This window comes from Triturus cristatus, chromosome 1_2 (assembly GCF_964204655.1).
Source record: "Triturus cristatus chromosome 1_2, aTriCri1.1, whole genome shotgun sequence".
Classification (NCBI taxonomy): Eukaryota; Metazoa; Chordata; class Amphibia; order Caudata; family Salamandridae; genus Triturus; species Triturus cristatus.
Window position 1 is genome coordinate 398596826 of NC_140580.1, and position 26925 is coordinate 398623750.

General features: G+C 44.4%; 1 protein-coding gene across 3 annotated transcripts in view; it reads right to left on the bottom strand.

Moving 5' to 3' along the window:
* Positions 1-687: 687 nt before the first annotated feature.
* Positions 688-26925, bottom strand: part of LOC146867414 (uncharacterized) — a 137399-nt gene continuing 111161 nt past the window's right edge. Inside the window, exon 3 of one of the 3 annotated variants that reach the window (XR_014961537.1) lies at positions 688-1860. Coding sequence is in view for 1 of the 3 variants with exons in the window: in XM_085605535.1 (XP_085461661.1) it covers positions 21974-22269 (296 nt within the window). In the remaining 2 variants the exon portion in view is untranslated. Of the gene's footprint in view, positions 1861-11223; positions 13706-20599; positions 22270-26925 lie in introns of those variants that run through there. The other 2 variants (XR_014961538.1, XM_085605535.1) reach the window with 2 other exon arrangements.

Here is a 26925-nt window from a genome sequence, read left to right on the forward strand (position 1 = left end):
GTGTCTTTTAATAAACCTTCAATAGGTGTCAGGAAGGGAACGCGTGGTGTTTTCAAGTCTTTTATTTTTGCAAACCCGTAGCAGGTAGTCTGTTGCACTGTTCTGTTCAGGAATATTATCTGTAATGGTATGAGGCAAGCTCTAAATAAAGCCTCTGTTCCCTGAACCTGCCAATCTTTCGTCCCTCAGATGGATTTTGTGTCGATTGTGACCCTCCAATAGTCGAAACCTTGTATAGACAGTTGGGAGATAAAAGGTGCTGAATATATGAGCTTGGTGTTTGTCAGCACAATTTTCTTCGCAGTTGCATTCGTCTGTACTAAATTAAAGTAATATGACATTGGGTCTGATGCATTGAACCCTGAAATGTATGTCCATTTCTGTGCGAATGTGGCAGAACTACCTTTTGGCGGTATCGGGCAATGTTCCCATTGATGGTAAGTGTTAACCTCTTTGCCGCGGCACGAATTTTGCCGCGGCGCTGGGGGGGTTTGGGGGCAGCGCGGCACCCCCATGCTTGTGACGGAACCACTCCGTCATGAGCCACGGGCGCGCTGTGCTCATGACGGAGTGGTTCCGTCACGACTCCGCCCACTCGTGCTAATCGCCCGCACAGGCGGGGAATCAGCGCCGCGTGGGCGGAGCGGCCGCCAACGGCCGCAGCATGACAGAACCACTCCGTCATGAGCAGGGAAGGGGTTAACAGCGCGTGGGACACTAGCTCTGTGCAAAAACTGTCGAAGTCAGGTGTATCCTCATACAATTCCCTGTAAGAAAATGCAGCAGATTGTTCTAAGTCTGGTAGCATTGCATTTACAGTCTCAATGTCCGAATCATCAGAGAGTGTACTCTGAGTAATGCAATCATTCAATGAAATTTTAAATACATGTGGAATTTCCAAATGTTCAGTAGGACCAAATACATCATATGAACTCTATCCCAAACTATACCATCCGGTACTGGAACTGCTGTAATGTTCACTAAGGACAGGTCTCTCTGTTCACGATGTGATGACGTATGAAGTTTTAAGACCAAGTTCACAGATTGTACTGAAGAGCGTTGTGGGAGGTAATGTCCATTCAGTTAGGAAAAAGACAGTTACTATAACAATCTAAATTAATAGGAACAGGATCCCTAATGCAAACCAAAGATGCAACCAAGGGTACACAAAGTAAGTCTTTTTCAGCCAGAGATAGAATTGTCGAAATTACTCTTTTTTGGAAATGGGTGGTGTTTGCTCAGGTTCACTTGGATCTGAAAAAAAGTCATCAAAGTTGAAGTAACCAGACGCAGTTCGATCTATCTTTGGTATCTCAGCAGTGTTTGTAGAACTAGCAGATGTTTCTTGTGATGGCACATGAATGTAGATGTCATTATTGGGCCGAATTGCAATTTGCGTTGCAGTGGTATTTTGATGTTGTTCTATTTCAACTGGTGTAATTTGTACTCCATTATTCGATTCTCCTGCATTTTGCACAAGGGAGTCTTGAAATGTTTAGTCTTTCCATCTGAACTTCCTGTATAGTAGTGAGAGGAGATATGCAGCTTCTCAGGATTCCACGCGGCCTACTGTTGAGAATCGGCCACATAGTGTGATTTGATCAGATCAATGGAGACAAATCTTTTTTCATTTTTGCTGGCAAGAGGCGGAAGAAGTACTGTTCTAGTTCCTTAAACTGCCAGGACAGGCACAGGTGATCTGTAGGATGGCCCAAACTCCTTCTTGTCCACAATCTTTTCTCTGACCAGGTCCCCAATCTTTAGGACCCAGGCAGGCCTTGCCGGGATCTGTTTCACTTCCCCAGTGGCGGTGCGTTTTACTTGGACATTGCTTGGTAAGGCCTGGAATTCATTGAGTTCCTGTAAAACAAACAAACAATCATTCAAATCAAATGGTTTTACATCCGCCACTGTGCTGGCACAATTGAGGTCAGGTACCCACATTCTTGTCCACAGGTGCTCACAGTGAGTACGTCCTCCCAAGCAACTTCTTGGCATGTTGTTTAGTGCCCTCTGGACCCCATATAAGTGATTGACCCAAGTATGGCTCACACCTAATACCCTTGCTGTTAAGGATTGCCTTAGGTCCCGGTGTTTCCTCTCCACCACCAAATTTCCCTTGGGATGGTAGGGGGAGGAGTACCGCAAGACCACGCCCATACTTTCCATGGTTTCCTTGTAAGCCTGTGAGCTAAACGCAGGGCCATGGTCTGAATGTAACGTTCCAATTGCGTATGTCCCGATGAAGACTTGCAAATCCTTTCAGTTCAAGCGTCAGCGGAGCGCTGAGGCCAAACCCATAGAAATCTAGATCATAAATCTGCTGCCACCAAGATGTACTTGTAAGCCCCGTCTGAATTTAGGGGGCCACAGTGATCCAAATAAACACATGCGAGAGGTCTGTCTGAAATGAGTAATGTTGTTTGTGGTGGCCGTGCTACGGTGGAACCTTTCCTCTGCTGACAGATGTTGCACTTTAGGACATAACCCTTGTTTTGTTTAAACAAACCTGGCCACCGGAATCGCTGCTTCAGTAATTAAATTGTAGCAGTCGCTTCTGCATGTGCTGAGCCCAGACCCTCGTGTGCAGCTAGAATTAAACCTAATCTCCAATACATATTCGGTATAACTCTATCCCTCACTCCTGGAGTTTGAGCAAACGGTGTGTTTTGCACATCTGATTTATAGGAATATTTGAGTCGACAGCCCTTTGGAACGGCAGAGCCGTTTTTTGAGGCGTTGACAGCTATCAGTATGTATCCGTTTATCCTCGTGTTAGAACGAGTGATAGCAGCAAGAGCAGCAATTCGCACTGCCGCCTTTGCAGCTTCATTAGCCAGTGAATTCCCTTCAACATGTATGCCAACACGCTGACGACTCAAGGTGTGAATAACTTGAGACCGTGGTAGTCATGTTTTCAGCTTTGCCATTTGTTCCCATAACAATCTATGCTTAATTGTGCAACCCTTGGAATCTCTAAACCCATTCTGGCCCCAATAATGAAGATATTCATTATAGGACTGCACAGAGTAAAACGAATCGCACACTATCAGTGTGGGGAATTCCAGATCTGTATACTGTAGTGCTAGAATAAGGGATTTTAGTTCTGCCAGCTGTGCGGTACAATCTCAAAGAGATTGTGTAATCATATTGCTGGGATGGAATTTACCATCCCGCATATGACCCTTCACTATAGCACATGCTGCGCTATACTCTTGTTTACTTCCAATCGCAGGCTGAGCAGAACGATCAGTGTAAATGATGTAGATTTCATTCGGGAGAGGCAATTCTTGTTCGTACTGCAGGAACGCTTGTATTTTTTAATCTAGGATCATATTTGTAATCTACATCTATTGCAGTGAGAGAATTAGCCCATTGTATCCAATGTGGATGCAGTGCTATCGCATGTGGAATGCTCGCTTCGGTAACAGCTTCTAAACATGGTACCGGGGTAACAACTATTTTGTGTCTATGTGCTAGTGCGCTTTCTTTCACTACAGCAGTTTGTACTGCTGTTAGTATTTTTTCTGTAGCAGCAGATCGCATTTCTGCATGTGTGTACAAATGTGAATTGTATGCAATTGGGACTGTCTCACCTTCGTTGAAAGTGATGTACATATATTCTGATAAATCTGGGACCACCCGCATCACCAAGTTGGTAGAATTCACATGTGTGTGCAAATGTTTAGATGCTATTATGTCAGCCTAAACTGAACGAAGTATAGCTGTATGTTCCAGTGTCCACTGATGTGCTGTGAAATCAGGTCTGATTAAGTCGTAGATAGCATTTACTTTCTGCATAATCCAGAATGTATGTTCTGCCAAATTTAGAAATCCTAAAATGGATTGTAAACCCTTCAGAGTCTTTGAAGGTAGGAGCAGTACACACTTTTCTAAAAAGTTGTCTGCCAGGCTCTTGCCTTCACTTGATAGCTTATATCCCAAAAATAGGACATTGAGATCGGCAATTTTTGATTTCTTAAAATTAAATTTGTAGCCCCAAATTGGCGAATCCCACAATTGTTGTTCACCCTGCACAAGTGTTCAAGTAATTCATCGTCCGTCAGATAGATGTCATCTACATAGGACACTGCCTCCTCATCGCATATTTGTAATAATTCTGACACGTTTGCCGAAAATAGCCCCGGGCTGTTCTTATACCCCTGGGGCAAACAACAATTTTGCTGAGTGTCGGGGGCAGAGAATGCTGTCAAATATCTGCTTTCTGGAGCTATATTTTAGCAGAAGAATCCATTCGAGATATGTAATATTGTTTTGTATTTCTTCCGCACAATGTTATTCATTAATGTGGCACTGTGTGCGTTTTGCACTGCAATTGTTCGTCTGCATGTGTTTAAATGTCGGTAATCCAAAACGAGATGATAGGAGTTGTCAGGTTATATTACGGGAAACAAAGGATTGTTCATCGGGGAGGTGCACGTCTCAATCACACCTTGGTACTCAAGTTGGTCTAAGATTTCTTTGACCTGTCTTCTTGCATCATTTTTAATATGGTACTGTCTCTGTGGATTTGGTGTAGATTTTAATGGGATTTCGTGATGGGTAGACTCCACGTCCCACCCTACATGGTTGGTGTATAATGCTGGAGCTAGCGCTAGTGCCCACTCCTGCGCATATGAATGTTTTAAAGATTCTGGAATGAGGTCGGAGAAAGCCGGCAACATGAAGCTTTCCCCTTTTGGGCAATCCATCACAAACTCAGGTGGCCAATCTATTTCTGCAAACAGGATGTCATATCCATATGTTAAGTTTTCCCAGAAGAGACCTTTAACTTTTCTTGAGATGTCCCCCTCTATTTGGAGTGTAATTTCATACAGTTTATGTGGGGCACTGACTCTTGTATCAGGTGTTTCCTCCATGATATGTTCATCCAATACTGCTGCCACCAGAAAATCCTTCAGGTTCTGGCGAGCTATTGTTGCTTCTGCCGCACTGTCTAGCATCATCAGAGCCCATTCCCCATTCAGAAGCCTCAGTAACCGGGGCATGTCTAATTTTTAAGCCAGCTACTTTCTTCTCTTTGATTCGAGGTTCCGTTATAGGTTTTTCTTCCTGTTTGATAATGTAATCTCAAGTACGATGTGTTTCCTTTTTTTTGTCTTTGGTCGATCTTCGGTCTTTTGTTCTGATCGCCCGACCCTCTCCAAGTTTTTTTATGAACCCTGAAAGGAAAGGTACTTATCAGATACATCAGATAAGTATTTCATGTCCATAATACCAAACATGCATAAACATTGTTACCGTCCTGATGGTTTGTGGATTCTTTAGAATTACTTGTATTTTCCTCTTGTTTGTCACAGGAATATTGCGAGAGGCTTTCCATGAAGATCTACACAGGTTCAGCAGAGGAGGACTTGAAGAACAGCTGCGCATGCCGAGGAGCCTGTTGGCAACCCTGAAGGAGAATGCGGAAGGAACGAAGACCGGAAGTAGAACACTCAGACACCAAATGTGGCACGTGTGAAATCCTTAGGGAGGAGCATAAGTCAGGTAAGTGCGGGGTAAGGTGAGGAGTCTCGGCATACACTGACGCGAACCACGTTCGTGATGTCCGTGGTCCTTAATATACAGGCTTGGCTCCACCCCTAGCACATGTGCGAGGAAGAGCAGAGCATGCCCAACAATTCCCTCCCCTGGTCTGAATCCATTATACTCCCGGTTTTTAAAAAGAGCAAGAAGAATGATCTGAAATGTTATTGTTCAATTTTGCTGATCAATTTAAGTGTAAATGAAACTGGTAGGTTGATAATGGACAAGATTTTAGTGTGGGCAGATGGAAAACATTTTTTTTGATTGGCAGTATGATTTCAGATCAGGGCTTGGCAAAACTGATCTTCTTTTAATTGGAATTTTTACTGTTTTCCACAAGCCTTTGATGCATTAGGTTTTATGGACCTTAGCTCATCATTTGACCGGGTTAGAGTGAAATTATGATTTTTATTAGGAACTTTATGGGCAGACCAAGGTGTCTTGAATTTTCTTTAGCACCTCCACCTACACTGGTAAGCTGAGGTTTGTTTTGACTTGAATTGTGAGTGTTCTGAATCTTTTAAGATGGCCTTATGTGTTACACAAGGCTGTGTCTTGCCCCGTTCTCTTTATACATAATATTTACGATCTGAAATCTGCTTTGCTGGCTAGAGGGTTGGATATGCCAAGGACGGGTACCAGCTCTTTTTTTAAGTTTAATAAGCTTTATTTGACAAAAAATACAACATACAGCATAGGACAAAAACGTAACAATATTAAGAATAATCAATATATGAGGTATAAAAAATGCCATAATACAAAGTAGAAAGCCGTTTACAATTTTAGAAATGTAAGGAAAAGAGGGGGAAGGGGAGAGAAAGGGGTAGAAATAAAATATACTCTACAGCTGAGGGTCAAATATCAATAAATATACATCAGGACCAATGGAATATAGATAATATGTTCATATAATATTACAATAATGAATATTTGTAAAGAGAAAAAAGGCAAAGAAATAGAAATCGAAAATCATAGAGGCTGGAAGTTTTCAGAACAATTATGTGATGACTGAGCAATAGAAAGCTTATTTAACCCCTTCAGCGCGGCGTGGATTTCCGCGCCGCGCTGAAGATTCCGTGCGCGGGTGGGGCCATGACGGAGCGGTTCCGTCATGTGCACAGCGCAACCGACGCACGTGACGGAACCGCTCCGTCACAAGCGACGAACAGGTTAAATAAACAGTTAGTGGTAGCAAAAATGTATCCCTGTTTCTCTGTGGATTATGACAGGATGCAAAAGCAATATCCAACCTATGATAATGGCATAGAGTGTTCCACCAAGATTTGACTGAGCGTTTTAGCATTTCCAATTACGTGTAATCTGTTGAAAGGCTAAGGCTAACATGAGGTCAAACAACCCTTGTTCATGAAACAGTAACCCAAGTGATTCTGATAAACTTCCCGTGAAGAGAAGAATATGTGATAAAGGAGTATGAAGATTAAAAATAATCGAAATCCTAGACCAAATTTTTGACCAAAAAGAGGCTACATGAGGACATGAAAAAAGAAGGTGACATAGACCAGCCAATGGGTGGTTGAAAGACTTGTTATCAGTGTGTGAAAAATTGGCATTAGAGAGGGGAGTAAAAAACAATCTGTGATATAGGAAAGACATAGCTTGAGTAGTAGATGCAGATCTAGAAATTTTTAACGATCTGGTCCAGATCTTGCTCTAGAAATCAGTGATCCATTCACAACCCAAATTCTGGATCGACGGAGTTGAAAAATTTAGAAGTGAGAGAGGACTTTGGAGACAGCGACAAAATGTTGATAAGTGGGTCCTGCATAGACAAGGAGTCTTCAGGGGGAAGAGAATACAAAAATTCCAAAATTGTTTCCATCAGTAACAAGAATTTACGCAAAAACGAACATGGACACTGAAAGGTGGTTTGAAACTGGGGAAAAAGAACAAGGCGAGAAACAATCAAACATGTCTTGAACGCAGATGATACCTTTAGATCTCCAAGAGCTCCAAAACAAGGGTCCATTATTGATGACGAGAAGGCGATGGTGCCAGAGAGGAGAACGTAAGAATGAGTTCCTAGAGAATATCTTTGGTTGACAATGAGGTCTTAACAATGAGCAGGTGTGTTTAAATAGTGGAAGAGACGTGAGACTAGTTTTGGCAATAAAAGCGAGAATCTCTGGGAAAGAGAAAGGGGACAAAAGGCAGCGTTCAATATTAACCCATAAAGGAGTAAGAGAGGAGACGCCTGTATGAAGCCAGTAAGAAGCCTGCTTAAGACAAAAGGCTTTATGATACAATCTAAAGTTTGGGAAATTCACACCTCCGGTAGATTTTAACTTTCTGAGATGAGATAAAGAAATTCTGGATTTTTTACTATTCCATAGAAATTTAGAAAGAAGAGAGTCCAGTTTTTTTAAGTAAAAAGAGGGGATATGAACTGGGAGCATTGAAAGAACATATAACAATATAGGAGTGACCATCATCTTGATAGAATCTAGGCGTCTTCATCAAGAAAGGAAGAGGGGTTTCCAGGAGGAAAGTAGTTTGGAAACCAGAACAAGGATTTCTTTCATATTGATTGTTGTTGAGTCCAAAATAGAGTTGGTAAACCATAAGCCTAGGTGTTTAATTTTAGAGTTATTCCAACAGAAACCTGTTAGATCAAAATGATGTTTAGAACAAAATGTGGTTATGGGGACATTTCTGTTTTGTCAGAATTAATTTTGTATCCTGATACTGTAGAGAAGTCTGGCATTTCTTGTAATAATGGGGGGAGAAAAGATTCCGGATTGGATATAAAAAGCAAGATATAATCTGCATATGCAGAAAGCTTCAAGTGTTGATCTCCATATAGAAACCCAGAAATGGAAGAGTTGTGACGAATGTGAGACAAAAAAGGTTTACGGATAAAATAAAAAGAAGAGGAGATAAGGTACAACCCTGTTAGACACCACAACGAAGCGAAAAACGATTTGAAACAAGACCATTGACTATAATAGAGGCAGTAGGTGTAGTATAAAGTAATGATACCAGGGAAATTAATTTAGGTCCAAAACCATGCCAACGGAGTGATTTAAATAAAAAAAGACCAATCAACTCTATCGAAAGCCTTTTCCGCATCAATAGATATCGCAGCTAAGGGATAGGATAGAGCAGACGCTTTGTTTAGGACATTAAGGAATAGCCTGGAATTATCAGAAGTTCGTCTGCCGTTGACAAAACCACACTGCTCTGGACCAAATAAATGAGGTAAGAATGATTCAAGACGTAGTGCTAACAATTTAGTCAAAATTTTATAATCCATGTTTATTAAGGATATAGGATGATCATTTTTACAGAATTTCGAATCCTTACCGTCTTAATGGATGAGACAGATAGGTTCATCTAGAAAAGTACCACTTGCTGCACCAGTAGTGCAGAAATATTAAAAGAGATTAAAGAGTAAAATGTAAATAAAATTCTATGGAAAAACCATCTGGGCCGGGAGATTTATTTGTCTTTTTTATCGAATTTAGAGAACTGGTAATCTCTTGGAGCGAAATATCCAAATCCAGGGAATCAAAATCCAGATCTGAAGATGGAGAGGAAGAGACACTGCTAAGAGTCGATAAGAGGGACCGATGCTGGTGACTTCAGGGTATATACGTTTTCATAAAATGATGCAAATTCATCTAGAATTTCATGGTCTTTAAAAAGAAGTTTCCCATCTGCTGACTGAATAGAATCGATCAGAGTCCTCTCTTTTCTGGACTTAAGGTAGTTAGCTAAAAGTGATCCAATCTTATTATGGCCTCCATAGTACCGGGCGCTGCTACGAAGTAGAATAGAAGAAGCATTATCTGTAGAAATTTTATTAAACTCCAGCTTTGCACGAACAAGCTTCTGCAGAGTGGAATCTGATGAGGAAGTATAACATTGGTGTTCCAAGTGTTTGATATTAACCAGTAGGGCTTTGTGTTGAGTAAAGGTATGTTTCTTTTTCCCTAGATACAAAATCAATGATGAAGCCCCGGGCAGCAGCTTTAAAAGAGTATCACACCACGATAGGAGAAATAGATGGATCCTCATTAAAAGAAAATAATTCTTCCACAAAAGAAGCAAAGGAAGAGGAAAAAACTGGATCCTGTGAAAGGAAGTTGTTAAATCTCCATCTGGAGGACTTGGGTTGTTAAGAGAGCAAATCAAAATCAGCAATCACCGGAGCATGATCAGAAATCAAAATAGGTTCAATCGAAGATGAAATGAGATTTTGAGCCAAAGGTTTGGACAGGAAAAGATAATCCAATCGGGTTAAGGAGTCATGTGGAGGGGAGAAAAAAGAAAATTCTCTTTGGTCTGGATTACGTAGTCTCCACGCATCAACAAGATGTACCTGTGTGATGGTACTATGAAATTGCTTGTGTGTTTTGTGAGGGATAAAGCGTACCTGTGACTTTCGATGAATAAAGGGGTCCATGATCTGGTTACAATCACCACCGAGGATAAAAAAATTAATCTTTGTGTTTCAAGCATTTATTGGTAATAGTAGGACAGAAGGTGTAATCTGGTTGAGTCGGACCATAAATATTGAAGGCAGTTAGAGAAATCTTATCATCAATAAGTTTAACTAAAATCCATCTACTATCTGCAACAGTTTCTTGTGAAACAACAGAACATTTCAACCTTTTAAGGCATAAAATAATGACACCATTCTCTTTTGTAGTAGTGGGAGAAACAAGAACAGAACCAACGCAATTGCATTTGAGTTTAAGAGCCTCAGCCTCTGAAAGGTGAGTTTCCTGTAATAAAACTAAATCAGGGTTGTAGGAGGCTAATTGTGATAAAGTTCTTTGCCTTTTTATAGGGTTATTAAATCCCTTTACATTCCAAGTAACAACTCTGAATGGAAGCAAATGTCAATAAATATAGAACAAGAGAACTAACCACAATGAAAAGGTGTAGAAAAGGTACGTAGAGTAAGAGAGAGAGAAAAATATAGAGAAATACTCTAGTCAAATTAGTTCAAAAAATGGGCTAACCTAGAACTAATTGCAATACAATTTCTGTGAGTGGATTGTTATTGATATTGATTCTGTTTTCACTGTAACAGGTTATTTAGCTTTACTATTCCGTTTTCGTATGCATAACCTTTCAATTTTTTTACTTACAGGTTCCTTGGATCCCATTTTTTGCATCTACCTCATGTTCCCGCTCCGATATATGTTTTCATTGACGTCTTGGTGTGGTTCGTTGTCCTTTCTTGGGTGTGCTTTCCCTGTTGTCCGTTGACGCTTCTCATTTTTTCCCTTGTGTTTCCCTGTGAAGGTAGTCGTCATTTAACATGTACTGTCTCTTCTTACTCATACTTCTTTTTTCCTTACCCTTTTCCCTCTTCTTTTCTTTATGGCTTTTTTAGACTAGTCAATTTGTTGCGGAACCTAGAACTAATTGCAATACAATTTCTGTGAGTGGATTGTTATTGAAATTTTTCCGTAGAAAACGATGGTGAAAAGTCTACCACTCTATCATGACGCGTTAATACAATATGGCGGATTTTTCAAAATGGCTGTCCATTATTTGAGATATAGGGTATAACTGTTTATATGCCCATGTGTGGTATCATTTTATATGTTTTTAGGGACGGGAAAGTCAAAAATAACATCAAAAATTGTATCTGATGACTATAATATCAAATTGGGATTACTACAATAAACAACGATAATTATATGTTAATATGCCAAACATAGTTTTGACATTATTTTTTATTTACATATTTTTAACATCATTTGAAAAGGATAAACAAACTTCAACAAGATAATATAGCACTTCTCAATATGACACTGACAAATGAAAATTGTTAAAGAGATAAATTCAAACAGCACTCCTCAGTATAAGAATAGTATGATTTCAATCATCGTCCATGTCCACTTCCATGGAATTGCAACAGCTTATTCCTCGACAATCCGTGCACGCATCTGTGCACACTATTCCCTGTCTTTTGCATATACATTGCAGAGTCGCACATTGACTCTTGCTACAGCCACATTTCATAAATTTTAATAAATGATCTGGTGCTGGTGCTTGACTCATTCTAATGGGAGCCAATCTTCCATCTTTCACTTCAAATCCCCACTGTAATGGATCCATAAGAATACCCATCCACTGCTGCACCTGATGATATACTCAGAGTGAATTAAATTTACAGGCATCCTCTGTAGGAGGCAAGACTTCCGGTTTCACATGTATTGTTGATTTTGTTGCCTTTGAAGTGAAAGTTCGAAGTCTCATATCATGTAGTGTGCTGTCTCCTGTTATTCCTCCATACAACTCTATAATAGCATTAAGACCAGCAATTTCAATTTCTTCTGTTGATTTTTGTGAAGTTTGGAATACGGCAGCACTTTCTTTGAAGCTGCCTGATTTTCTTAGCAACTTTATGGAGTCACGTTTTCCTAATCCAAATGGTTTGGAGGTGGTATTACATCCTAATACGGCGTGAGCAAATAAGATGTGAGAGCAGACGTCATTACCTAAAGCTTTTGCTAATTTCCTAATATCATACACAGTTATGTTTTTGGAAGATTTCTTAGATTCTGGGCAAAGGAAAATATCAAATTGGTTTTTCTTGAAAATGATGAAGGAGTAGTATGAGAAGATCGGTGTCCTCGCCAACAATGGCTGTAGGATGAGTTTTGGCCGACTCAATAGCCTCCAAAATGACCATGAAGTCCGCATCACTATAAGCTTTCTTTGTTTTACACCCAGCTTCTTGTAACTTTTGCGATAATTGATCAATGAAGGCTTGTTTATTTTTATTATTACTCAGAAATGCCCATCCCATGAAAAGTACCATGGCCATCTATTGTAATAATATTGTGATCAATATTATCAGCTGCATATTGAATGAATTTCGGAGGACTTTCAGAAGGTTCCACAAGGACAGGTATAGTATTTCCTCTTTCTGCTGCAGCTGAACGTTCAAAACGAAGAACTTCTGAATAGGAGCTGCAGAATCCCATATGATTTACTGCTTCAACTACAAATCTCGAGCTTGTGTTGTCATGTAATTGAACTGCCAGCCCTAACTGCAACGGTGCAACTAAGACTCGTGGGTGCACAGCTTGCATAATTGCCTGTCCTATAGAAGCTACTTTTCTCTCTCTGTTGGTTTTAGCAGTAACAAAAACTGATAATAAGAGCCTTAACGAATCAGGAATATAGCTCACATTATAGTCAACACTAATGTTTTCAATGGGTGGATATGTTTCTGGTTCTACAGGGATGTCTTTAATATCATTTCTTATTATTTAAGCAGCTGCCATAAGGAGATTGTTTTGATCCTCATCAACATCTTCATGGCTATGACTGTGGTACTCTTGCAATACATGAGCAGCTGTACTTTTAAAAGTAACGACATCAGAAGTCCCTGCAACTGTTTCTATGAAGATTTCATCTTCAAAATCCTCTTTGAGTTTTTGTTTCATATACTTCGAACTGTATGGTTCGCTATCTTCTGGCAGTAATTCTCGCATTTTATTAACAAGTTCTTTAACATTAGTTTGTTCTTCATCATTTGCCTCCATGTATTTAACTACTTGAAGAAAAGTTTCCTGGCGAACTGAGTCCTCTGGTCGACCTGAAGATATTGGAGGGTTATCAGTGAACTACCCGGGAATGAATTTCCCAGTATAAAAATTGACGTAACACTGTTTGTGGTAGCATGCATCTACAGCATGTAAATCAGACACATTTTGGATACGTCTCTTAACTTTGTCTGCCCATTCATCATTGCGTTTGTTGCATTTTTGTAAAACTGATGATTTGAATTCAACTGTTCGTGCATTAAACCACACATTGTTTTTCCTCTCCCTGGAGTATAAACTTAACTCAGTACCACAGAAAAAACATTTTTATCTAAAATCAAACGGGGTTTCACACGACCGTAGAACACGAAAAGTTGTGGGATCTGATTCTTTCTCCTGGAACGGAGTTTTCAAGTTAACAAAACGCACTCCACATTTCTTGTGAACTTTCTGCCCAACACACACATGAAACTTAGAAATTTTTCTCTCCTTGCATGTTTTTTGATTTCCAGTCACTCCTCTTTCAGTGAGTACAGATACATCGTCATCTTCTTGAAACACCACATCACAAATTAAACATTTTTCTACGTCCATTTTCACTGTATCTCACAGCAACTCGCAAGAACCTGTAACACATAAATGAAACATTTTTGATTAACAAAAAAACAAACAATAACAACAAAGTTACAAAACAAAACACAAACAATAGCAAACTTTTTATTTCAAAAGTTAATTGTAATATTTACGTTCCTTCACACTTTGTCATATAAGTCAACAAAAAAATTATACAAACTTTGTCTATCTAACATATTCCGCGATTATTTGATATTATGGTCATCAGAAACCATTTTTGATGTTATTTTTTACTTTCCCGTCCCTAAAAACATATAAAATGATACCACACATGGGCATATAAACAGTTATACCCTATATCTCAAATAATGGGCAGCCATTTTGAAAAAATCCGCCATATTGGATTAACGCGTCATGATAGAGTGGTAGACTTCTCACCATCATCTTCTACGGAAAAATTTCAATAACAATCCACTCACAGGAGGAGGAGCCTAGCGCGCAACCAAGATGGCCGCGTAGGTGCGAAGCTCCCGAGGACCTCCGCGACCTCCTGAATTAATCCTGATTATATCCTGTCGTTGATGAGGGGACTGTGTCTGTGTACCCGAGCTGAGGCGGCACCTGTTTTCCGTTTTCGAATCGGACCCCGGACACTGGTGGGAGCACCGATCGAAGATTGCGGCCTTCTCCGCGCCGGCCCCCCGGATTGGAGTTGTGGGGCGATCCGGGGACAAAGCGAACAACAGCGGCGGGCAGGGCTGGGCGACTCGCGTACCCCGCGCTTTCACTTTCGCGCCTTCCTTGCCCTCAAGCGAGGTAGGGTTGCGGAGCGGGGTGCGGTGGTGTGGCCTTGTCCCGGTGCCTGGCTGACCCGCCGGCTGTGAGTTGTCCTGCGGTCCAGTGGTCACCCCCCCCCGGAACCCGTGAACTGGTTTATCGGCCCTTTCGAGGAGATTGGCACGACTTTGGGAGTGCGACATGTCCACAAAGCAAGATGGCGACCGGGCAAAGGTGAAATCGACCCGCCGCGGCCCGGCACATCAGTCAAACAGTATGGACCGCTACACCCTCCAGAAGGGATCCCCAGAGGCACAGCGTACATCCCCCGCGGGCCCGGCTGAGGCGTCTGCTCAGCCCGCGGATCTGACCCTCCGGGACGTCATGGGCGCCATTGCCGAGATGAAGGCCTCGGTGGACCAGCGCTTTGATACTCTTGCGCAGAAGATAGACTCGGCCCTGGTGGATGTGGGCCTGGTGAGAGCCGACTTGTCTAAAACAAATGACCGGGTCGATTCCCTGGCCCACACCACCTCGAGTCTCACTACAGACGTGGCGGCCCTTCAAAAGGAGGTGAACCGGCTTGGCCAGGCGAGCGCCATGATGGACCGTCGATTGGAGGACGCCGAGGGTCGGGCCCGGAGGAACAACGTTCGTATTGTCGGGGTGCCGGAGGGACGGGAGGAGGAGGCGGCGGATTTGTTTGTGGAAGACCTGATCCTCACCCATCTCCAGCCCCGGGGGCTGAGTAAGCTTTTTGCGGTGGAACGGGCTCACAGGGTCCCCGGAGGAAGACCTAAGGTCGGAGCCCCGCCGCGGCCTCTCATTGCCCGGATTTTTAACTTTCGGGACAGAGACGCTATCCTGCAGACTTCCAGGCTACAGGGACCGGTCAAGCTCGATAATATGGACGTGAATTTCTACCCTGACTTTACTCCGACGGTCCAAAAGCAGAGACTGAGTTTTCTCGGAGTTAAACGTCGCCTACGGGACCTGAACCTTAAGTACTCAATGCTTTTTCCAGCTAAGCTGAGGGTGGAGGTGGATGGTCGCACGCACTTTTTTGACCGTCCCGAGGCGGCTGGGGACTGGTTGGATACTCTGCCTGGGGATCGGGGTGGGGGGGGTGCGGTTGGCGGGGAGGGCTCGCCGGATCAGAACTGAGGGGTGAATAGTAGGCCGTGCTCTGGACAACGTTTGGTTACCATTCACTGATCGTGTATGTTCCCCTCCTATGGAGGTCGTACGGGGTCCATTGGGGGCTTTCCCTCCTCCTCTGGGGGACTAGTTAGTTTTTCATCTATGGGGCGACAGGCACACTGTACTTTGGGGGGGCTGTCTGGGCTCATGCAGGGGTGCAGGGAGGGGAGAGTTCTGTTGGGATGGGTGGGTGGGGGTGGAGTGTTGTTTGTTTGCACCGCAAGGCGAACCCTTTACTGTATTGTTGTTTTTGAGATGCTCTTTGGGGGACGATTGATGGCTTCCATGTATGATGGGGGGTAGGGATCTGACTGTGTTATCATGGAACGTTAACGGACTGGGGGATAGGATTAAGCGTGGTGTGGTCCTGCAGTATCTGAAACGAATTTCACCAGATGTGATCTTCCTGCAGGAGACACACCTTATAGGTAATTCATTTCATGCCATGAATCGAAGAGGCTATCGCTTGGTGGCCCATTCGGGCTTCACCTCGGGCTCGCGGGGGGTGGGCATCATGATTAAGAACTCGCTCCCATTGGAGATTGATGAGGTGCGCCATGATGAGAGGGGACGTTACACTGTCTTGGTGGGTAGAATGGAGGGCAGAGTGGTCGTTTTTGTATCAGTGTACGTTCCGCCGGGGTTGCAATCTACCACGTTTGCGGACCTGGGGCGCCTCCTCCTTGACCTCCCGGGTGGGCTTCTGGTAGTTGGGGGGGACTTCAATGCGGTGGCTTCTGGGTCTATGGATCGTCATCCCCCTAGGGACCTCCCCCGGGCACAGGCGTGGCTGTCCGGCCTTTTAGATACACTAGCATTGGTGGATTGCTGGCGACTAAAGCATCCCGCGCAGCTGCAATACACCTTCCACTCGGGTGCCCATGGTAGCCTCTCGCGGCTTGATTATATCCTTGTTCCTGCGGCCTATGCTGGGAGAGTGGGAGAGGTGCGCCATTTGGCGCGGGGTATTTCAGATCACTCCCCACTACTGCTGCACGTTGATGTCTTCCCGAAGGGGGAGGGCAGGGTAGCCCCAATCAATGCCTGGTACCTGCGCGACCCCACTATTCGAGCCGAATTGATCAAATCCTTGCAGCGGTACTTTGAGGAGAATGTGGGGTCTGTCCCTTCGGCTATCTCCCTTTGGGAGGCTTTTAAGGTAGTTCTCAGGGGGGAGGCCCTCTCCTTTATCTCCCATGCCCGGAGGCGCGAGCGGGAGGAGGTAACCCGGGTGGAGGCCGAAATTACTGAACTAGAGGGTGACCTGGGGAGCGGGGTGACGGATGCCACATTGCATGTTCTACACCTCAAGCAGGCGGCCTATAGGGCCCTCGTCACGGAGGCGGCCAGGGGCCTCAGTAGAGAGCAGCAGGGGCGACTGTATGATGTGGGTGATAAGGCTGGTAAATTGATAGCGTGGTTGGATAAAAAGGAGAGAGCGAGTCGTGTGGTTCCGTTGATCGAGAGGATGGATGGTGTATGTGTCACCGAGCCGGACGCCATTGTCTCCTGCTTCGCGGATTATTTCCGCGAGGTGTATTCCCCGGTTTCTCCCTGCTCGGAGGAGGATTCCCATGCCCTGCTTCGGGACATCGCGCTGCCCTCCCTTTCGGTGGAGGACAGGGATTCGCTGGACGCTCCTCCCACCTCGGACGAAATTGCCCTTGCTATCCGCTCGATCGCATCTGGCAAGGCCATGGGCCCCAATGGCATTCCTATCGAGCTGTACAAGCTGCGACCGGATGTGCTGGCGCCCCACCTGCGCGCGATGTTCCTGGCGGCCCGCTCGCGGGGTTCCCTTCCGCCGGACCAGCGTCTGGCCACGATCGTGGTGATCCACAAGGAGGGGAGACCCCGTGAGCGGGTCACATCCTATAGGCCTATCTCGCTCTTGAACGCGGAGCCCAAAATCCTCGCCAAGGTGCTGGCCAACCGGCTGGTCGGCGTGGTGGGCGACTTGGTCCACCAAGACCAGTCCGGCTTCATACCCCATCGTAACACGGCCCTTAATCTGCGACGCTTGCACGGGGTGCTCGCGCGTGTCCCGTTCGTGCGGGAACCGGCCATCTTGGCGTCCTTGGACGCCACCATGGCGTTTGATACGCTTGAGTGGCCATACATTTGGGCGATGCTGGCGAAGTTTGGCTTTGGACCAGGCTTCATCAGCTGGGTCAAGTTGTTGTATTCCGGCCCATTGGCGCAGGTGGTGGTGAATGGACGAGCTTCGGCCCCATTCGCACTGGGACGGGGCACGCGACAGGGTTGCCCCCTGTCGCCTCTCCTGTTTGCACTGGCCCTGGAGCCCCTGGCGGAGTGGCTGCGGTGGCACCCTTCCATCCGTGGTCTTCGCTGGACCCCCGAGCATGAGGACAGTGTGTCCCTCTACGCTGATGATATCCTTCTATATCTCGCCTCCCCGCGTAAATCACTGATCGTCCTAGTTGATGTTTTGCGCTCATTCGGTCGCAACTCAGGCCTCGTCATCAACTGGGCGAAATCCTGTGTATATGTGCTTGCCGGGGAGGCTCCGGTCCTACCACGGGACTGTCCGATCCAGATTGCCTCCCAGGGGTTTCGGTACCTGGGTATATATATTACTCTGGACCCGGAGGCCCGCTACGAGCGGAATTTGCTGCCCCCCCTCCAGCGCTTGAAGGAGGACGTGGTGCGTTGGCGGCGTCTGCCGCTTTCGCCGCTCGGCCGAGCGGCCTTGTTTAAGATGATGTCGTTGCCGCGCTTTCTGTACGCTCTCCAGAACACTATGGATTTGGTTCCGGCGCGCTACTTCCGAGAGGTGGAGAGTTTGCAGCGTCGCCTGTTCTGGGACGGGAGGCCACGTATTGCCTTGGCTAAATTGACGCTCCCGTGGTACGATGGGGGGGTTGCCCTCCCGGATATTAAACGGTATTACTGGGCCTCCCAACTAGCTGCGATTAATCATGGCCTTTACGGGCCCGCCCTGAACCCGGCATTTGAAATGGACAAGATGCTCCTGCCCGGTGGCGACTACAATCGAGCGCTCTACTCTGGCGCGCCGGACCCTCGCCTGATGGGACCGACGCGTGTCATGGTGCGTGTATGGCACGTGGCTAACGCAGCTATGGGGTGGAAGGACCGTTTGACCCGGGCGTCACCGCTATATGCGTCGGCGAGGTTGGGCTCCCTGTGGACCTCGAAGGGCTTCGAGAAATGGGACACGATCGGCATCAGCACAGTGGGAGATCTCTGGACGAGGGGGGGATTCAAAACTTTCGAGACGCTGCAGACGGAGTTTCAGTTGCAAGGCAGTGAGTACTTCCGGTACTTACAAGTCCGCCACGCGCTGGGCTCCGTCTTCCCGGATGTCGCGTCCATTCCGGAGTCTTCCCCCCTGGAGGACAGAGTGCTGGATGGCCATGTCCCAGACAGCACGATCTCCCTTATATATAAAAAACTGATCAACGACCGATCGGGCCTGCTGACTGGCCTCCGCGAGGCCTGGGTTGCCGATGGGCTGGAGTTGGACGACGAGGACTGGATGTCCGCGGTGGCCTCTCCGAAGGAGGTGGCCATCCCGGCTCGCCTTCGCTTCGTCCAGCTTAAGATCCTCCACCGGGTTTACGTGACGGGGCCAAGGCTTCTACGTATGGGCTCTGCTGAGGATGGACTGTGTAAGCGTGGCTGTGGTGCTTTGGCAACTTTCTTGCATATTCTGTGGGAATGCCCAAAGGTGGAGCGATTCTGGCGTGGTGTGCACGAGGTCCTGCGAGTGGTTACGCGTGTCGTGCTGTTGCCTGAAGCGAGGAGATGCTTGCTGAATGTGTGGGAGCCAACTGACTACTCGGTTCTGCAGACGCGGTGGGTGACTCTGGGATACATGATAGCTAAGCGTGACATTGCTCAATTGTGGGGATCCCAGAGGCCTCCGGCGGTGTCGGCCTGGAAAGAACACATGGATTGGTGTATGTTTCGTGAAAAGGTGGTGTATGTTGCGAGGGGTAAGCCTGGGGCGTGGGTGAAAATCTGGGGCCCCTGGAACGCCTATCGCGGGGGTATTTGCGAGCCGCCGCTGCTGCCGGCTGCCTCACCAGCTCCGTCCCCCTAGCCGACCCCCTCCCCCAGCCATGGGCACGTGGTTCCCCAGTCCCTGATCTGTTCTCATTCCCCTCTTCAGAGTTTGGCGATTGGTTGGGGTCCCCCACTTAAGGAGCGCGTGCTGTCACTTGGGATTGCGTGTTGCCTTGCGGGTGTGGTTGTTTTTGTGTTGTTGTGTTTCGACAAAAGGAAACCGTATTGTGGGTCTGGAGTTATGTGGCCTGCACTACTGATATCTCCTGATTTACCCTTTTTGCACCGCCAAGAGATTTTCTGTATGTATGTCATATGCTTCTGCCACTCTAGCGGCCGGCCAGGCGGTTGTAGGCCCATACTTGTAACTATTTGAGATTGCAATAAACGGTTTCCAAAAAAAAACAAAAAAAAAAAAAAACAATCCACTCACAGAAATTGTATTGCAATTAGTTCTAGGTTCCGCAACAAATTGACTAGTCTAAAAAAGCCATAAAGAAAAGAAGAGGGAAAAGGGTAAGGAAAAAAGAAGAATGAGTAAGAAGAGACAGTACATGTCAAATGACGACTACCTTCACAGGGAAACACAAGGGAAAAAATGAGAAACGTCAACGGACAACAGGGAAGGCACACCCAAGAAAGGGCAACAAACCACACCAGGACGTCAATGAAAACATATATCGGAGCGGGAACATGAGGTAGATGTAAAAAATGGGATCCAAAGAACCTGTAAGTAAAAAAATCGAAAGGTTATGCATACGAAAACGGAATAGTAAAGCTAAATAACCTGTTACAGTGAAAACAGAATCAATATAGGGTTACAGAGGAACCATTAAAGTCAAGTATTAAGAAGAGGACCAGCAATCTCCATCAAGGATACAGAGTGAGAAGGAATTAATTTTCTGAGTTCCACAGGATATTCAAATGTAAAGTTTTATTCAAAAAGGTGACCTTAAATAGACTTTTTTTTCACATAATTTTATTGTTTTTTGTAATTATTATCGGTACATTTACACTTGTCAGTTTCGCTTGTACAGTCAATATGTGGTCCGGTGTCAAATAATACAGGGGTAGGTCAACAGCACACAACAAGTTTCTGCAGTCTCTACATAAACATTACTTCAGGTGGTCGCTGAAGGTGACCTTAAATAGACACGGGTGAAACAAGCCATATCGAGCACCCATAGAACGAAGAGTAGGGCGAAGGTCCAAGAATTCTGTGGTATTCACTAGATTTGCTGTTTTGCATGCACCTGTTATTCTCTATCTGGTCTAAGTGTCATGTAGGCAGCTCTGGAATGTGGAATGTACTTGTGCCTAGCTACCACCCTCCTGCTGTCAGTTGCTGTTTGATCTCCTGTGGGTAGGACGCTTTTATTACATGATCTTGAAATAAAGAAGAACTTCATATCATCATCCTGCCTTAAATTTGTACCTCTTTACACTGGCGACGAGCGGAAGCGGACGGATTCTATGAGGCAAGAGAGAAGAGTTCACACCTCACAACATTTCTCTGACTCCTTGGATACACGCATATGCGCATCTTCAAAGAAACTCGCTGTCATAAAAAGAGGCATTTTGAGTGTTTGGTGGCTCTCTCACGCATAAACTTTTGACTTCAACACTGTTATAATTAGCATCAATTGCGTGTTGGCCTAAGCACATTATCTACTTCTGCTACGCTGATACGCACAGCCACCCAGTCTCAAAGAATTATTGCGCATCAATGTCGGAGAGACGGTCGGAAACAGAAGCGAGGAGGCCGTAGGGGTTGAATGATGTGATATTTATTTGGATGGGCAAAGTAACGTACAGAAAGTAATGACGGTCTTCAAAGGGGTCAAAACAAAAAAATTTGAAACGACTGTTCCAGCACAGGGTGACAGCGTATTTCTTCTCAGGGTGTCCGGTCCTTATTCGAGGTCCAGTGGTCAGGTAGTTCGGTGGCACGTAGACAGGGTCCCGGAGCCAACTCGAGAGAAAGTGAGAGAGCAGCGGTCAGTATGATACTCTAGGTTGTTTATAAGCCGTCACCGAACCACGTGTGGTCAGGAAAAGTAAATAAAGTAAGCAGGCTCTAATAAAGGGTGAGAACAGACGTAACTGTGGTGGTGACACTTTTCTGTTTACATGCTACGTTCTTAGTACTAGGGACTTGGAATGAGGAAAGGGGTAGAGAGGCCGTGGTCAGGAGGTGTGGTTGTGAAACAAAGGCGAAAACAACCAAAAACAAAACAACCATCACCAAAAGTCTTCCTCCGCTTTCCCCTACCCCCCCTTTGTCCCGTCACGTGCTGCTAAAAGCCACAACTCTCCAGAGTTGTGGTGGCTCGTACGTCCTCCGGGATCCACCAGTCTTCGGTCCACACTTCAGGAGCCTCGCAGTCCTCGGCGTTTCCGACTTCGGTGTCTTGGGCAATGATAGGCGGTGTCACGGCGTCTCTCCAGTCGTCCGCGTCTTCTTCTTCTGGATGCCTCTTCCTGGTTGCTCTCTCGAAGGTGTCCACACGTACACTTTTGATTGGTCGAGCGGAATATCCGGTCCGCCTCCTCTGGGGAATCCCTTTTCCGCTTCCGGGTTGCTGATCTCGTCCTGCGGAAGGGAGAAGTGTTTATTTAGTTCTGGCAGAGACTCGTCAGCTTCGGGACAGTAAGGTATCCATACTGCTCCGGATGGGCGTTGGGGTATATGCGGGGGTTCAATCGCGGGACCTTCCTCACAATCAATTATAAAATTCATACTTTGCTGATTCACACAGCCATACATTATTGCAAATTTTAATACGCTGATGCGCACAGCCACCTATGCTCAAAGAATTGTTGCGCATCAATCCTAAAGTTCATACTTCGCTGATGCGCACAGCTTACATCCTTACAATTTTCTTCATTTAAAATTGTATTACGTGCTCATTACACTGATGCGCACAGTTTGAATTTCAAGTTAGTTCCAAGGCTAATACTCACAGCTAATTGATGATTTACTTTTATCTCTATTTACTAGTTATTTGTAGGTTTATTTATTATATTAGCTATGTTTTCTATGTTATAAAAGCTAATCTCTTCTATTTAAGGTAATAAACTTAAGCTGTTTATATTGTTCTTCAAAATGCAAAATGTTACACCACCACCCTTCTTTCTTTCAAATCCTGGTGACCCACCTTTGCGATTGTCAAAGTGGAAAAAGGTATTTCTTAATTATGCTAGGGTCTGTGGTGTGTCTTTATGTGCGGAGAGAAAATCAGCACGGTTATTACACTGTTTGGGGTCAGAAGGCCAAGATGTGTTCGAACATCTTCCTGACTTAGACGATGGTGAATCTGCCAGTCTTAACGAGTTCGAAATGTGTCTATAAAAACTAGATAAACATTATCTCCAAAAACGAAGTACTATATTGGAACATTGGGAAACGTGTACAGAAATCAGATGAGTCTGTTGAGACTTATATCACAGCTTTACGCAAATTAGGCGCAACTTTCAAATTTGAAGGTTCGTTAGAGGAACGCATACGTGACCAGTTCATGCTTGGTTGTAATGTTGAAAGATAAAAGACGAACTTTGGCAAAAAGACAATCCGACACTTGATGATGTGATTGTTTTAGCCAAGAGGATTGAAAATTCTTTTGCTTGTGTGGAGGTAATAAAAAAGGAGAATGGCGTCTCAGAAGAGAAGGTTCACACCGTTAACAAAAACCCTGTGAACTCCCTTTGGAAGCAAAGTGAACCTGTTTGGAAGTCACGCACTCTCAATAATTTCCCTTCTACCTCCAGATCAAAAGAAAATACTAAAGTCAGATGTTATCGTTGTGACTTATTTGGTCATCTTGCCAATGACAATCTTGTCCTGCACTCTCCTCTAAGTGCCACAACTGTGGAAAAGTAGGACACATAGCCAAGGCTTGCAGAGCCAAGAAGGTCAAGTCAAGTAAGCGTGTCAAAGAAGTTTTCTTTGAAAGTGATGACTCTGAATATGAACATGATGATTTACACTGGGGGAGATTTTGACACCCAATGAAAAAAACAAGTATAAGGGTCCAGTTGATGCTGTTCTGGTAAATTACTGTAATATAAGAATGCTCTTTGATTCAGGTGCTAAAATCTCTCTTATACCTAAGGAATTATTTGACCTAAAACTACTTGGGAAAGTAAAAGTATACAAGCCAGACATCAAACCTTTAGCATATGTGGGTCAACCGATTAAGCTCTTTGGATATTTTCTTGGCAGCATTGAGTATAAAGGGAGATTGACTGTTGGGAACATTTTCGTGTCATGCAGGGGTGACAGCATAATCAGCTGGTATCACCAGGCTGATTTGGGAGTGTCATTAGTTCCTGATGCTGATCCTTGCATCGTTCTGAGAGACATCACTCCACATTTTGTCCCCAAAAACATTAATGTGGGTGACAAAGTTTGCAATGATATTGCAAGTGTGGGTGATTCTAGCTTCTCATTACGATCTGAATTCAAAGACGTTTTTTGTGAAAAATTAGGTTGTCTCTCTGATTATACTCACAAAATTATTTTAAGACCAGATGCTGTTCCTGTCACATGTAAGGTTCGGAATGTCCCTTTAGCCGTGAAAGAGTCGATGCGTGCAGAGATTAAAAAATTAAAAAATGATGGGATTATCGTAGAGACTGAGGCCAGTCTGTGGTAAGCTCCAGTTGTTCTTGCACGCAAGGCCTCAGGTGAGGTGCGTCTATGTGTGGACCTGCGAGCTCTTAATCGTGTGGTTGTTGCGGACAGGTATCCCCTTCCGAATATCACTGAAATGTTGGCATAATTGAGGGATGCACATATTTTCTCCACACCAGACTTGTGTTCAGCTTATCATCAAGTTAAGATAGACGTTATTTCCATGGATCTGACTGCCTTTATTTCCCCTTTTGGGACTTTCAAGTTCACACGCCTTCCGTTCGTTTTAGTCTCTGCAGCCTCTGTTTTTCAGAGGGTGATGGAAGACGTGTTAAGGGGTGTAGAGGGAGTCAAGATCTATCAAGATGATGTATTAATTCATAGTTCTTCACAACTTGAACATGATGCAAGACTGAGATGTGTCTTGAACGGTTTCGTATGAGAGGTTTAACTCTCCGTGAAAATAAATGTAAGTTTAATCTTACAGAAATTGATTATCTTGGTCATCGTTTGACGTGTGATGGGGTCAGGCCCAAGGTTAGTTTAGTAAAAACTATAGATGAACTCCCGGTTCCTCAATCTAGGGAGGAATTAGTAACTTTCTTAGTCATGGCCGAATACTATAATAAGTTTGCGTCACACTTTGCCTGCTGTACTCACACACTCAGATCCCTCCTGAAGAAAGGTGTAAAGTATCTACGGTCGCCCCAGTGTCAATTGGAACTTGAGGAAATCAAGAGGGCACTTAATTCTGCTCCTTCCTTACAGAGCTTTGACACCTCCTCAGACTCTGTTCTTGTCACTGATGCGAGTTCTAAAGGGTTAGGACCGGTCCTTAAGCAAGTGAAAGATGGGAAAGAAGAAACCATTATGTTTCTCTCGAGAGCTCTTGCTGGCCCAGAATTACAGTACTCAGTGATTGAAAAAGAAGCACTTTGTATTTTTTGGGCGATCAAGAAACTCAAGAAATTTCTCTGAGGCACTCATTTTGTCGTCCATTTGGATCACAAACCACTGAAAGACCTATTTTGCAAGAAGGATCTGGATTCTGTTTCTTCTAGGATTTGCAAATGGGTCATGGCACTCCAAGAGTTGTCAAGTATATCCCTGGGGAAGACAACAAGGTTGTAGATTGCCTTTCACAGTTAATACCCAAATCCTCTCCTGATCTTTACCCTGAAGACTCATGGGAGATAGACAACTTCAAAGTGTGCGAAGTTGTTGAAGGTGTCGTATCTGAAATGGAATGGAGAGATTCCTTGAAAAATGACAATGTTTTGCTTGAAGTTTGTAAGCTTGTGTCTGATGGGTGGAAAGGTATTAAATCCCTGTCTGAGGATGCGCGAAAGTTCTGGAATGTAAGACATGAACTTTCACTATTCAATGATCTTTTGTGGAGAGGGACACGCCTTGTTCCTCCGTCGTCTCTTCGAGAGAAGATCATTCATTTGGCGCATGATGGTCACAAGGGTATCTCTAAAATGAGGGAGAGAGTTCATTTACACTTCTGGTGGCTGGGGGTTGACATCCTTGTAGAACAGAAGGAGCATACAATTATTATAATTTTCTCCACAAATAGTTATCGAAGTCCATAAATAATCCAAGTTCCAATGCAAGCTTCCTTTTTCACTTGTCTTTATTGACACTTATTCGTCTCAGATGACACTTGTTCCAATATCTTCACAATACAGATCAATCAGAAATTTCTATACAGCCAGCCTACGTGTTTCGTCCACCATGGGACATCATCAGGGCTTATTCTTGAATAAATCTCAGAAGAGTTCTTTATCATTTTTACTACCAGCCATGGATGGCAATTTTAACAATCTTTATGTTTGATCTGTTGGTGTCTTCTATTAGCATATGGAGCTCCTCTAGGAAGTTCTCGCCTCGTCAGCCTGGTTCGATAAATCCCGCTGTCAACTTGGATTATTTATGGACTTCGATAACTATTTGTGGAGAAAATTATAATAATTGTATGCTTCTTCTGTATACATTGAATCTTTTGTCAGATGACCTTTGGGCAGTGGATCATTAGAAGTGAGCATTAGAAGTTGTTCTGAATATTCACCCAGAAATAATCACTTAGAATACTCACCTGTGCACACGAGTTCTGACCCTCACCGCTCTTACATGTTGGTTAGATCCTTGTAGAACAGTTGGTCAGGGTCTACTCTGAGTGTAAAATGTCTGACAAAGTATGCAAAACTAGAACTCAACCCATGGTTGTTCGTGAATCTCCAACTAGATGTTGGCAACATGTTGCACTTGACCTTTTAGGTCCTGTTTAGGACTTTACCAAGGTTCTTCTCTTTTTCTCAAAATTAGTTATGAATTGGACTACTCTGCAAATTAGTTGAGGGTCCACAGAACACAGTATTTGTGTAATGGCGGACCGGCAGGTACGTTCACCAATTTCATTAAACTTCACCTTTAGTCTTTTCCGACGTTCCAAATTCATGGCGGGACAAATGCAGATCAAATGAATTAAGTCCTGTTTTCTTGCTACACACAGTTCGCACCCTTTCTTTTCTTGCATCCGCCATTTTGGTTGATCAAAGTTTGTTGGTAAGTTACCCAGCCTCAATGTGAGATATCTAGATGTATTATATGCTG